This window comes from Sinocyclocheilus anshuiensis, unplaced genomic scaffold, assembly GCF_001515605.1.
Source record: "Sinocyclocheilus anshuiensis isolate Anshui unplaced genomic scaffold, SAMN03320099.WGS_v1.1 scaffold871, whole genome shotgun sequence".
Classification (NCBI taxonomy): Eukaryota; Metazoa; Chordata; class Actinopteri; order Cypriniformes; family Cyprinidae; genus Sinocyclocheilus; species Sinocyclocheilus anshuiensis.
In genome coordinates, this window is record NW_015542392.1 from 236,292 (window position 1) to 251,721 (window position 15,430).

Below are 15,430 nucleotides of genomic sequence, written 5' to 3' on the forward strand. Positions count from 1 at the left end.
CCAAAATTGTATAAATTGTATAAATTGACATATTATAAGTATTATTATTATAATAATTATTATTATTATAATAATAATTATTATTATAATTATTATTATTATTATTAGGCCATAAATACAAAGAAATATTTTCAATAACTTTTTTGTTTTATTTTGCTAATTTCTTATTTGTTTTATTTCTTAATAATAATAATAATAATAATAATATAAATAATATTTAATTAAACTAAATTAAAATTAAAATAATATTTAAATTATTTTAATATTTAATTTTATTAACTTAATATTATTAAATTAAATAGCATTAAACTGATTAAAAGTAACAGTAAAAACATCTGTAATTTTACAAAGAGTTCTATTACTATTACACTAAAGACAAGATGAAAATTGCTGAAAAGCTGAAAATTCAGCTTTTCATCACAGAAATAAAGTATATTTCAAAATACATTAAACTATAAGAAACTTTTTTAAAATTGTAATAATTTTTCCTGTATTTTTGATCAAATAAATGCAGCCTCAGTGAGCATAAAAGGCTCAAAAACATCAAAATCTTTCATACTTCAAGTATATATAGACATATACTTTTTTAACACTACATATTTTACTATTGCATTTAAAAAGTAGCAAGAAATAATAAAGGCATGCAGTAAAAAGTTTCCAAGAAAGTTTAAATGTGACTTTCATCAGTCATAAGTTCTAAAACTCGACCTCCGGGACACAGAAGTGCCTGTCGTTGAAGAAACATCCATCCAGCCTCTCTCCTCACCTTCTCTTATCATGCGAACGGTTTCCATCTCCTCAGGGGATTGTGGGTAGGCCACATCAATTACTCCGTGACTCCAACCCATCGCTCAACAGGGGCTCATTAATAAGTTCAGGTTGTTTTATTGTGGCTTTCTGGCCTATTAGAGCTCATGAGAGAGCGACCCGGCGACCGCAGCCCAGCCTTGGGCAAGCGGCTCGATCTGGAATCCTGCGGGGGGAAATGTGCGACCCTGACAGATTCACCGCAGCCCTCTGGCCTCTGCGGCCTGCGCTTTACTCAGCAGAGCGCTCGGTTTGGTCTTCGGGGGCCGTCAGACAAGCCAGACATCTCATTTGCGGCGCTGCTGGCAGGTTTCGGGGGGAACGGAGGGGTAATAATAGGGCGTCTGAGTGAGACCTTGACATAAGAGCTGGATCCAGAGTAAAAGAGGCGTGCAAGAAACACATCAGAAGCCAAACTAACCGCCGCTCACTCGGGAAACAAGTTCCCTGACTTTGAGGCTGAATGCTGAAATGCTGATTTTAAAGCTCTGTCTTCGAGAGCGTGTGCATGTGTGTTTCTGTTTGGATGTGGCCGGATGTGAAGCCGGTTGCTAATTCAGGATTCATAATGCCATCCTGAAGTCTGCGGGGCCGCTTGTTTTATGACTTTTCCAACTATTACAGCCGACGCTCCCAAGATCCATTTTCAGCTTCAGAGTACAAAAAACACAGATAAAAAGTGTATTTTTTATGAGCATCAGTTTCTGTCGCTCACTCGCGGTAATATTGGCATTTGAGTTCAACGTGACTAAACGACAAAGTATTAAATATTATTATATTTATTTTTGTATTAACAAAAATACAAAAATGATGGGTGAACCTCACAACAAATGTCCAGATCATAGTACAAAAAGAGAGAGAAACAAAATATCAATAAATTTTATTTTTTTTTTACATTTAAATAGAAATGCTAATAGATCTAATAATATTACAAAAATCTTATGCATTTATAAACAATACATTTAGAATGTAGTATTTAAAAATAATTTATTATTGATTAGTAGTAGTAGTAGTAGCATGCTATTATTATTATTATTATTATTATTATTACTATCATTAAGCTAAGGACAAATAATCAAAAATTAATAACTGATCTAAAAACAACAACAACAACAATAATTGACTGATTATTATTTGTAATAATAATAACAATATTATTATTAATAATAATAACAATAAGCTTATGATATATGATATGATCAGTAAAATATTATTATTATTGTTGTTGTTATTATTATTATTATGCTAATGACACATTAACCAAAATCATTATATAATACTTATTATATAATAAATTAATAAAGTATTATTATTATTTTATTATTATTATTAAATTTTCTATATATTATCTATATATACAGTAGAAAATCATTCTACTCTCTAAATAAAACATACATAACAATGAATCATCGTATAATCTCTCTCTCTCTCTTTTTTAAAAACTTTTTTTTTTTGTTGATATTTTAGATATTTAGGTATTTTCTTAGATATTCAAATTTAGCATCACGTGTAATTCAGACCTGGTGTAAACAGATGCAAGTCTGCTGTGGATTGCTACAGGTAGTCATTCATAAATCAGTGATCAGTAATACAGAGGTCTGCTGTGATTGGCTGCAGAAATACAAAGCAAAGCTGCGATTGGCTAAAGAGTTGTACAGAACAGCTGTGATTGGCACACACATACACACACTTATTATTCAGGCCATAAAGCTACTGTGTGTCATTTTTTGGATCATAAAACACTAAAATAATTCAACTATAAAGAAACAATCTTTATTCATTTAGTGATGCTAACGGCTCATACATCACACACTGCAGCTTTAAACAGCATTATGACCAATCAGTGCTTTTTAATAATGTGAAAAGTTGACGGGAAATGTGTTCAGTGAATCAAGCAAGCAAGGTTAAGCAGAAAAAAGACAACTAGAACAGGAAAGCACATAACTCTTCACATTCAGTGATCTTTATTTCCTAAGTTTGATATATGCTCAAATACATCAAGTCTATATCTCATGCGTAAGTGTCTTTTTGCGCTCAACTTTCAGTTTATAGCTCCCACAATGCCTGTAAATCGTCCTCCGTGACTAGACTAATGGAAACACTAACATATGCATGTAAATGACGCGTAACTAAAGGACAATGTGCTCACTGTAAAACATTAGAGATGCACAGAACAGTCATTTCTCACTGTACGTTCTGAACGTCGCGTGAAGCTCGGAGCTTTGGTTCCACCACATAAAATCAACTCTGGACTTCACAGAACATTAAGTTCGGATTTTCCATCAGAAGCCAATGCTTTTGCTTTAACAATGTCTGGAGTTCACTAGGAAGTCAATGTGAAATCAAAATCAACCCTATTAACTAAACGAACCCCTAAGCAATTCATCAATGCACATTATTTGTTTCAGCGAAACATCATAATCTCTGAAACTATTTTCTTTTTGGTTGACGTCACCGATCGCCTTTATTTTTTGTCTTCTAGTGACAACTTTTTCAAGTCTAATCAGAGTCCTCTGGATAACGCTGGTAAAGACTGTCAGAAGTGTTGAGTGTAGTTGCAGCAGCTGGCCAGGTGGAGTGCTGTGGTGGTGTAGAGGGTGTAACTCACCTACACAGGTCTTCCCATCAGAGTGAAGCGCAAACTTCATGTGACACGAACACCGGGGCCCATGGTCCATCTCCTCACAGATGTGCTGACAGCCACCGTTACCATAGTTACACGTCACTAAACCAGAACAACAGCAGGATTAAAGATCACTAACCGTTTCCAACCATCATTTAGCCATCCATCCATCCATCCATCCATCATTCTGTCCATCCATCTATTCATGCATCATTCTGTCCATCCATCCATCCATCCATCCAACTATCATTCCATTTATCAATCCATTGTTTTGTCCATCCATCCATCATCCATTCATGCATCGTTCTGCCTATCCATCCATCATTTTGTCTATCCATCCATTCATTGATCGTTCTGTCCATCCATCCATCCCTTCATGCATTGTTCTGTCCATCCATCCATCCATATTTCTATCCATCATCCATCCATCCATTGTTCTGTCCATCCATTCATTCATTCATCATCCATCTATTCATTCATGCATCGTTCTACCCTTCCATCTATGCATCTATCCATCTATCTATTCATCCATCGTTCTGTCTATCCATTCATTTATGCATCATTCTGCCCATCCATCCATCATTCTGTCCATCCATCCATCCATGCGTCGTTCTGTCCATCCATCCATTCATCCATCATTCTGTCCGCCCACCAGTCCATCCATTCAGGCATCGTTCTGTCCATCTATCCATTCATGTATCGTTCTGTCCATCCATCCATGCATCCATCATTCTGTGCATCCATCCATTCATCCACACATCTATCATCTATCTATCCATTCATCCATCCATTGTTCTGTCCATCCATTTACTCTTCCATCTATCGATCCTCAATTCATGTGTCATTCTGTCATCCATCCATCCATCCATCCATCCAACTATTATTCCATTTATCAATCCATTGTTTTGTCCATCATCCATTCATGCATCATTCTGCCTATCCATCCATCATTTTGTCTATCCATCCATCTGTCCATTCATCCATCCCTTCATGCATTGTTCTGTCCATCCATCCATCCATCCATCATTCTATCCATCATCCATCCATCCATCCATTGTTCTGTACATCCATTCATTCATCATCCATCTATTCATTCATGCATCGTTCTGCCCATCCATCTATGCATCTATCCATCTATCTATCTATCTATCCATCCATCCATCCATCCATCCATCCATCCATCCATCCATCCATCCATCTATCCATCTATCCATCCATCATTTTGTCTATCCATCCATCTGTCCATTCATCCATCCCTTCATGCATTGTTCTGTCCATCCATCCATCCATCCATCATTCTATCCATCATCCATCCATCCATCCATTGTTCTGTCCATCCATTCATTCATCATCCATCTATTCATTCATGCATCGTTCTGCCCATCCATCTATGCATCTATCCATCTATCTATCTATCTATCCATCCATTGTTCTGTCTATCCATTCATTCATGCATCATTCTGCCCATCCATCCATCATTCTGTCCATCCATCCATTCATGCGTCGTTCTGTCCATCCATCCATCATTTTGTCCACCCACCTATCCATCCATTCATGCGTCGTTCTGTCCATCTATCCATTCATCCATCATTCTGTGTATCCATTCATCCACGCATCTATCCATCTATCTATCTATCCATCCATTGTTGTCCATCCATTCACTCTTCCATCTATCGATCCTCAATTCATGTGTCATTCTGTCCATCCACCCATTCATGCAACATTCTGTCCATCTATCCATCCATCCATTGTTCTGTCCATCCATTTATTCATCCATCCATCCATCGATGCATCGTTCTGCCCATCCACCCATCTATCTAGTAGGGCTGTGCAATTAATCGCATGTGATTGTCATGCGCATCTCGTCAGTAAAGCCGGTTCTGTGATTAGTAGTAAATCTCCATCACCTGCTTTCAGATAGAGCAGCATTTACTACACAGAGCCGTAGTTCAGTGACAAGCTACGCAAAATCGTGTTCATAATCACAGGCGATTCGATCTGCGATAATGAACGCGATATTGCCTACTTGTCAGTGAACTATGACTCTGTGTAGTAAATGCCGCTCCATCTGAAAGCAGGTGGAGATTTACTACTAATCACAGAACCGGCTTTACTGACGAGATGCGCATGACAATCACATGCTATTAATTGCACAGCCCTACTATCTATGCATCTATCCATCTATCTAATTATTCATCCATCCACCCACCCATAAAAAAGGTAGAAAAATGCTCAAATGCTTCTAATATTCCCATGGGGAGTGTGCATGTAATTTCTCTTGCTGATGAACTGTGATTTGACTCACATTTACAGTCTCGGTTGTTCTTGGTGAGCTGAAATCCAGGTCTGCACTCACAGGCGATGCCTCCTTTGGGTGTCTCTCTGCAAATGTGGGCACAGCCGTGATTTTTATCCATGCAGGTGGGCACATCTTTAGTTCCATTAAAACGCACTGCAGAACAAAGAAAGAGGAAAATATACACCCTTGCTAAATAAAAGTATGAATTATTTTCCTAAAAAATATTACTGGCCTCAATTTTTTGAACAGTAGAGCATATGCATATAAAAAATGAAACATTCTGATTGGCTCAAAATTTTCACTCTCAGAAAAAAGACAGAAAAACTTGGACATTTTAAACTTTTGTCACTTCTGGTTAGGAAACATTTAAGCTACTCTCAGGAACAGTAGCTTTGGGATTTCCTTCAGTTTACCCACAAATCTGAGCCTAAGCACACACAGTACACAAACATTCCTGTGAACGTACAGTATACTAAAATATACACACTAGTTTGGTTTGCAGCATATACAAGACTCACAGCTCAGTTAAAGAGCGTTCGTACGTCTAGTTCTGCTCGGTGAGAAAACTACCAGTCGTTCAGAACCAGAGAACCAGCCCAAACCCGGGTGAGTGTTGCTTTTCTTTGCCTGACCCCAGATCAGAATCATGTTCAGCAGTGTTTGAACAGTAAGAGGAGAATGAAAGCACCCCACTGACTTCAGACCCCAGGACGCATCTGTGTCAACAGACCCACGGCACCCTGGGAAAGCAGCAGAAAGAGCTGCAGGGAGCATCAGTATCCAAGGTTATACGAGAGAACAGCTTATATCACATTTATCTGACATGAGTCACGTATATACGCAGCCAAACTTCGAGAAAGCAACTTTACAGGAAAAACATGTCAAGATAAAATGATTTGTTCTTGAAAGCAATGAAAAATTAAAGGAACACTCCACTATTTTAGAAAATAGGCTCATTTTAAACTTTAAACAGGCTAGAGTTAAACAGTTGAGTTTTACCGTTTTCGAATCCATTCCCTGGCGGTAGCACTTTTAGCTGTAGCTTAGCATAGATAATTGAATCTGATTAGACCGTTAGCATCTCGCTCAAAAATGACCAAAAAATTTCTATATTTTTCCTATTTAAAACTGGACTCTTCTGTAAAGCTTAAATTAAATTAAAGCTCAAAAATTAAATGAAATTAAAGCTCAAATTAACGCACAAACTAAATTATATATATACTGTATATATATATATATATATATATATAAATAATTTCATTTCGTCACATGGAAATGAAAAGTCAAATTGATGGCATTGCATTGTGGGACACAACACTGCACATTTCACCAATGTTTTCAAAAATTGTGGAGTGTTCCTTTAAATTGAAAAATACTAGTAACATTCTAAATGTAACTTTGCTACAGCTTGTTGCATACTACTATTTTGTAAAGTATGTGAAACAAAATGCATTATGCAATGATATTTCAAACGTTAGTATGAGATATTGTTGTCACATGACCTCATCATCTTGAGCATGTATAATGATGTTATTGGCATCCAATTTGGTGTTATTGTTAACTAAAACTAAACCTATAAAAAGTCATTTGAATTAATCGCAATAAAGCTTAAATAAAATAAAATAAAATAAAATTATATTAAAGCTCAAGAATTAAAGCTTAAATTAAATTAAAGCTCAAAAATTAAATGAAATTAAAGCTCAAATTAACGCACAAACTAAATTATATATATACTGTATATATATATATATATATATATATAAATAATTTCATTTCGTCACATGGAAATGAAAAGTCAAATTGATGGCATTGCATTGTGGGACACAACACTGCACATTTCACCAATGTATTCCATGCATACAGAAAATTACACATCGACATACTACAGAAAAAGTCAAAACAGTAAAGTAGCATGCTATTCCCAACATAGCCAATTAGTGTACATTTTAAATGTGCATATCTGTGAAATGTTTATTCAGTCAGCTTTTAGGAGTAACTTTTTCAAACAGCCCATCTCTTCACAGGTTTGGTCAATCAAAATGCTTCTAATAAAATGTAGCAGTTTAGGCGTTAAATAACAACACTGAGAGCAGAAATATAAACTTAAGACACATACACACACACAGACCCTGAGGGCAGTATTTTAGCAGAGGCTTTACAGGAAACCTTTCCCCTCCACAGATGAAAACCGCTGACAAATGTGGACAGAGGGGCGACAGGACTGAACGTTTTGGTTTCAATTAGTAATTCACAACCTTTCACATCTGCCTGCATCACTTTGATTAATTAGAACTTTTTGTTTTCCATTTCTACTGCCAGAAAACTAAATCAGACCATTTTTTATTCTCGCGCTCTTGTGAACCGATGTGTGTGAGGAACTTTCCAATTTCTCTAATTCATTCTCTGGGTCTAAATCTCTTCTCCACAGCCGTGAATGATGATGTTTCAGCAAGCGTTTGAATGCCATCGCCCTGATGAGACGTCTTGACAAACTTTGTGCATTAAGAATAAACGACTCGGGCTCGACGTGATGCATATTTGCACGATTCCCTGTAAAACAAACAGATGAGGAAACTTCTGTCATTGGTAAACCACTGACTCCATGAATCCAGATACTTAAGGTCTTTTCACATGACTCACGTTAATGTTGCGAAGCATTAACCCGTCAGAGTTTGAATCATTTCAGCTTTAACCGCTTGCTACTGACCTTTCAAAGCACAGTCAATTATGGGATAATTCCAATGGCATGCATTTTTTGTTTGTCTGCATGACAATGTCCAACTTTGCACATACAGTAAGGCTGATGATACACGGGGGGGAAAACTTTTTGAGCAATGTTGCTGTGAACGGGCAACCAGTTGAGACACAGGGCCCACAACTGATCTAAAGTATCCAGATAGAAATTTGTTACCCGTTCTCAATGGAAAAGTGCCCAAGCAACACTGCTCAAAAAGTTGCCCCGTGTATCATCAGCCTAAGGCTTTTCTCATTAATATTACTTAAGTTATGCACAAATTATTTAAAATGATAATGTACTATTTTTATGCATAAATAGTCTCAATTATTGAAATGGAGAGAAAACTTTTTGAGCAATGTTGCTGTCAACGGGCAACCAGTTGAGACACAGGGCCCACGACTGATCTAAAGTATCCAGATAGAAATTTGTTACCCGTTCTCAATGGAAAAGTGCCCAAGCAACACTGCTCAAAAAGTTGCCCCGTGTATCATCAGCCTAAGGCTTTTCTCATTAATATTACTTAAGTTATGCACAAATTATTTAAAATGATAATGTACTATTTTTATGCATAAATAGTCTCAATTATTGAAATGGAGATCTGGCATGTGACCAAATCAGGCAAATGTTTCAGTAAGTTTGTGATCCAAAAAAAAAAAAAAAGATTTCTCGCAAAAATTGCGAGAAAAAAGTCAGAAAAGCAAAAACTGCAAAAAAAAAAAAAATAAAAAAAAGAAAAAGCTAAATAAAAAGTCATAATTACCCTTTTTATTACAAGACATAAATTCATAAAAATATCTTATTTATAGTGTGGAATTAAAAAGTCGCAATTTTTTTTTTTTTTATTGAGCGAAATTGTTTTGCGAATTTTTATTATTTTGTTTCACGGAAACAGGCTTGCATAGTTTTCAACATTGATAATAATAAGATTAGGGTTTTTTTTGAGGCGGGGCGTGGGGGTTAAATTATATTTTGAAATACATTCAAACAAAAAACAGTCATTTTTAATTGCAATAATATTTCACAATTTTACTATTTTTACTACATTTTTAATCAAATAATTGCAGCCTCGCTGAGCAGAAGAGATTTCTTTGAAAAACATTCAAAAAAACCATACTACTTATTGTACGAATTTTCACAGTTTAAATCTCGTAAATCCACTTTATCATGACTGTATCTTCCACGCTTTTCACAAGTAGCGTATGACGCTTGCGTTGAGAAGTAATTTTAAAGGCCTTTATGGGAGCAATCAGAGCAAACTGAGAACGAAGCTTTGGGAAAAGCTGCATAAAATGCGAAGGTCACTTGATGTAGACCTCAAAAAACGAGACGTAAATCATGTTCGAGTTCAAAAACAGTCCAGGGAGAGCGAGTCATATCACTTACCGAGGGTCTAAGACCTCTGCGACTGCATCAGGAGAGCCTCAGGACTGCAGACCCATTCATCACGGCCGGGTCAGGTCCGGGCTAAGAAACGGACCCAAAAGAGCAGTAAACTGCTCAAGTGCTGATACAATGAGCCTTTTTTTCCAGGCCGAGGTGTAGCCCACCCTCTGAGGCCGACCCGTAACGCCCTGCCGTTTTTATCATTACGAGCGTTATTCTAATCTCTCCCGAGACTCCCGGCTTAAGACAAATGGAGCTGATTGATCGGAAATAGGAAGAAATTCACACAAGCGTTCGGAAAAACGATGGGAAAGCCATCTGAAGGGAATGAAAAAGTGGGCGATTAGGGTCTGCGCTATCACCCCCGGCCTGTTAAAACAAATACAAGCCTGTTAAACCCGTCTACACGGCGAAATACACCGAGACACTTCATTGAGAGACGGCCAGAGACGTGAGTTTGAGGCGAAATGAAGAGGAATTAGCGGTGGAGCACTAAAAACAGCATTTAATTTTCTCAGATCAAACGATCTTAATGCACTCACTCCAATTACTGAACATTAAAAACTTTAAAATGCTGCATCTTACGTCATGACTGAATTACCGTAATTATAAGACTTAAAGTCTTGAAGAACAAAGAAAGTGCATCAGATAATTAAATGACACATCAAACATTAACGGTTGAATTGCCATTTTGAGTGGAAGAACACTGAACTTAGGCCTGAAATATATGGTTGACACTGTACTGTTCAGTCAGAGAGAATTATTCACATGATCACTGATTCATTGGTTCAGAGTCATTTCTATGTTATTATAAGGCCCATAATCCACTCAACTTTTGTTCACATTTTCTGCATAAAACAGTCTCACCAGGATTGACTGACTGATTGTTTTTTTTATCAAAATGACTGATTTTGTAGCAATAATTTGTAGAATTTTGCAGTTTTTTTTTAAATTAGGATAGCACATGTACCATATTATACCACATTAGATGTGCAAAAGTCATACATGACAGAATGTTTTTTAATAAAAATGTATAAAAAAATTATAAATTTAAGTTTATAAAAAATAAACATGCACAAAGCTTGTTTATTTTTGTGTCTTGACAGATTCTGACACGTAACTTTTAAACAAGCACTGAGTTCTCTTTCACTTATTCTGCTTAAAGGAAAAAATGAAAATTTGCTGACCCTCCGGTCATCTAAGATGTAGATGAGTTTGTTTCTTCATCAGATTTGGAGAAATGTAGCATTGCATCACTTGCTCACCAATGGATCCCCTGCAGTGAATGGGTGCCGTCAGAATGAGAGCTGATAAAAACATCACAATAATCCACACCACTCCAGTCCATCAGTTAATGTCTTGAGAAGTGAAAATCTGTGTGTTTGTAAGAAACAAATCCATCATTAAGACATTTTAACTTCAAACTGTTGCTTCCAGCTATGAGTACTCTATCCATAATATTGCTTTCTTCAATAAAAGTCATCTTGTCTGAATCAGGAGAGAAATATGCACGGGATCAAACACTGTTTACAAGTAAAAAAAAAACAACAATACAAAATGGCTCTAAACAAATATTTCAGTGGATTTTGATGTGAGAGGACAACAGGGCATTGACTTTCCCACTGGAGGAAGTGTTATTATGGATTATTAACTCGTATTTTAGCCGTAATCATCAGTTTGAAGTTAAAACATTTCTTACAAACATGCAGCTTTTGGCTTCTCAAGACATTAACTGATGGACTGGAGTGGTGTGGATTGCTTGTGGATTATTGTGATGTTTTTATCAGCTGTTTGGACTCTCATTCTGACGGCACCCATTCACTACAGAGGATCCATTGCTGAGCAAGTAAAAAACTGCATGACTGATGAAATTTGGAGGGAAATCATGTGTTAAATGACTCTGACTGGTAGCTATCATATATCATATTATCCAAAATACATAATATCTGAACAAATAATGGCCTTTCCTTTCACTGATCTCAGAGCAGCTCAGTTTTTGCCTTCGGAAACTCTGAATATTCTCTGCAATATTTTACCAGGAGCCTAAGGCACATTTTTTTTTCATACAAAGCAAAGGCAAAAACACCACAGTAATAGCAACGTTATTTCTTCAGGAATCTCAGATCGGCTTGCCAACAATAACAGTGATCTGACATGAAGGATGCTATCTGACGTCCTTGTATTTACAAGGAATCTTCATGTTTTTAGCACCTTTCTGGAAGAGTTGGCGCAGTGAAAAGCCGCACTGATTGGTCGTTGGCTGATGTGTAAACACTCTCTTCTCACGTCCCATGAACCATACAGACTTCATTTACTGACGTGCTTTTTCCCACAAGCCAAACAGCAAACCTGCGGAGCGTTTTGTGTGCGTTGTGTAACACAGGGTTGCTTCCAAACAAACATAAAAGGCCATATCAAAAGTACGCTCAACGGCACAGAAAATGTTTCATGTTCTGACTGACCTATTATGCAGCTAGAACACAAAGAAAAGAAATAGCAAATAAATAGAACATATTGCCTCCTCTGTTCACTTCACTGGTTAACACATGAAGTAAATACTACTACCTGTGAACAATTAAAGCCCAACACTTGCTCCTGAAGCATATCAAATGTAATTTATGGAGTGTATACTGTAAAACGTCTGCTATATTAAGGCCAGTCTACTGCGATTTACAAGAACAGAGTAAACAGTGTGGTTCCCTGGGACTTTTTAAAGCATTAATGGAACAGGTTTCAGAGTGTTTTTCATAGACAAAACTAATAAACATGTTATATAAACTACTATCTAATATAAGATATCATAATCGATATTAAAGTGCTCATTTAACAATTTTTACATACAGGTGCAGCTCAATAAATTAGAATGTCGTGGAAAAGTTCATTTATTTCAGGTAGTGTTGACTGCATGTGTCAAGATCAACCTTTAAATTCTATTATCAAACTTATTGTAAGAAATATAAAACTGTTATTTGTGTGATTTGTTATAGTAATAATAATAATAATTATTATTATTATTTAACACTTTTGTTTTTGCCCCCATTTTTCATGAGCTGAACTCAAATATCTAAGACTATTTCTTCTATCTATCTATCTATCTATCTAATCTCAAACTCTATAATCTTCAATTATATTATATCATATCATAATTATATTATATTATATAAATAATGTTATAGAATAAAATAATGAAATAAAACAAAATATGAAAAAGAAATGTTTAAAAAATACAGCAACAAGAAGTAATTAAAAATAATAATAAAAAACACACATAAGTACAGGTTTTAAACTAGACACATTTTAATTTTGTTGAAATATTATTAATATTACTATTTAAACAACAATAATATTAAATGATTAATTATTGTTTTTTAATAAAATAATGAGAAAATTTAAAATATGAAAACAAAATTGCCAAAAATATAACAATAATAATAATAATAATTATTATAATAATCATCATCATCATTATCATCATCATCATCATCATCATCATCATCACACAAATACGAGTTTTAAACTCTATTTAGACATGTTCAAAAATGTTTGATTGTAAAAATGACAAAATTAATATAGAACTAAAAACCTCGCGGTTGACAACCAGCAAAAACACCTCACTTCACTGAGCATTTGTCAAAAAAGAAAAGACCTTTTGTTAACGCAGAACATGTATTTTATGCTAAATAACAAATTAGCGAACTTATTTCCCAAATATGTTAATTAGGAAAACGCTTGAAAACACTCGTCTCAGCTGACGACAGTCGCTGTAATCCGGCGGAAAAGGTGAACGTAGACGCAAAGGTCAAAATCTGCACACGAACCACAGGCTTTAAGGCCACGGGACAATTAAACAATTCTAACGAAGCATTCAAAATTTAACAATTTGATATAAACGCCAACGAGTGGAAACAAAGCGGCGGTTACTGGAGGGTTGCTGTCCACAAGCACTTCCACACAAACAACATTCAGAGGAGCGCAATCTATCCAGAGAGCACAAATCATGTTCGTTCAACAAATACACCAGCAGATCTGATTCTACAAGGCCAAAAGGATAGAACAGGAGAAAACAGATATTTCATTTGCATTTCTGTTTGATTAGGCTCCGTTATAGAATTGCATTGAATCAAAAGCATCTGCTCTTCTGCACAGCCCACGGAATCCTGGAAATGCTGTAATTGCATGTGACGAGCACCTTTGATGCAGAGCAATTATGCATTTATTAATGTACAGAATGCGTTCCAGAAACAATCCTCGCATGGTTTCGTAATGATGTGAACTGCAGGCCGCGTCGCTGGGATACTTGCGATCGGAATGACCAGATTAGACATGTTTTCCTCGCAAGCGCTCTCCGGGGTTTCTATCAAACTGGCTACACGTATAAACATTGCACGTGCATATCAGACATGCTTGATTATGCCAAAAATCATGGTTATTTTGGTTTATAGTGAGATCGCATTTATTTACTCACTGACTTTGGAAAAAAACTGACTTATTGTTTAAAAACGATAGACAAATAAAACAAAAAATTATGAATAAATAATATAATAACTAAAATTGTATATATAAAATAAATAACAAATAAAACAAAATAAATACATGCATAAAAAAATATATCAAAATAAAACAAAATAAACAAATAAGATAATATAAATAAATAAGTAGTATAAGTAATAAAATAATTACTAAAAGTATTATTAATAATTTTGTTACTATAATTATTAAAATGAGAATTAATTGTAGTGCACTTTCACTACTTACTGAAAACTACTAAACTATGAAAAAGAAAGCAACACTATATGCATTTTATTTCATTTATCTTATGTTCATTATTGTTGGAAATCAATGTCATAATTAAAATGTATTTGGTGCTATAATAATAATAATAATAATTAAATATGAATTAAAATAATACAAATATTATTATTATTAAAGCTGAATATGTGTAAATATGTAAATTATTAATATTATATAAATATTATATAAATATATATACATTAATTACATTACTAAAAATAATAACTAAAAATGTATGTTAAATAAAATATGTTAATTTGTAAATTGAAAATATATATTAATTTACTTTATAAATTGTAAGTAATATTAATACTACTACTAATAATAATAATAACAATAGCAGTAATAATAATAATAATAATAATAATAATAATTATTATTATTATTATTATTACAAAAAATACAATTGCTTGAATCACCTTAATCAGATTTCAACATGAAATAAAAAATATTATTTGCTTTTGCATTAATTGTCCCTTGTCGTTTCATGCCAGAAATTGTGCACAATAAGACCAGACATTTTTGTGCATTTTTTTTGTACATCACCACTATTTTAGAGCCTTCACCCTCTCCTCTCCATTCAAAACACCAATGAATATGGTTTTTTACTCAAAAAACATCACATTACAGAAGTTAAATATGCCACAAACACTGTTTCTTATTGCAAATGCACAGACATTTTAATCAGCGTGTAAATATGTGACTTAACGTCAACATGAAATCTCCAAAAAGCATAAATTGAGCACAAAATGTCTCTGAATTTCTTCACATTCCTGCTATGATGGAAACA

At 34.9% G+C, this 15,430-nt stretch overlaps 1 protein-coding gene across 2 annotated transcripts in view; it reads right to left on the reverse strand.

Annotated features, from left to right (window-relative positions):
• LOC107692800 (signal peptide, CUB domain, EGF-like 3) overlaps positions 1–15,430 on the reverse strand; it is a 121,520-nt gene that overhangs the window by 50,035 nt on the left and 56,055 nt on the right. For both annotated transcript variants that reach the window (XM_016491996.1, XM_016491995.1), the window contains exons 5-6: positions 5,736–5,882; positions 3,416–3,532 (exon numbers count right to left, since the gene is read on the reverse strand). In XM_016491996.1, the coding sequence (XP_016347482.1) occupies positions 3,416–3,532; positions 5,736–5,882 (264 nt within the window). The remainder of the gene's footprint in view (positions 1–3,415; positions 3,533–5,735; positions 5,883–15,430) is intronic.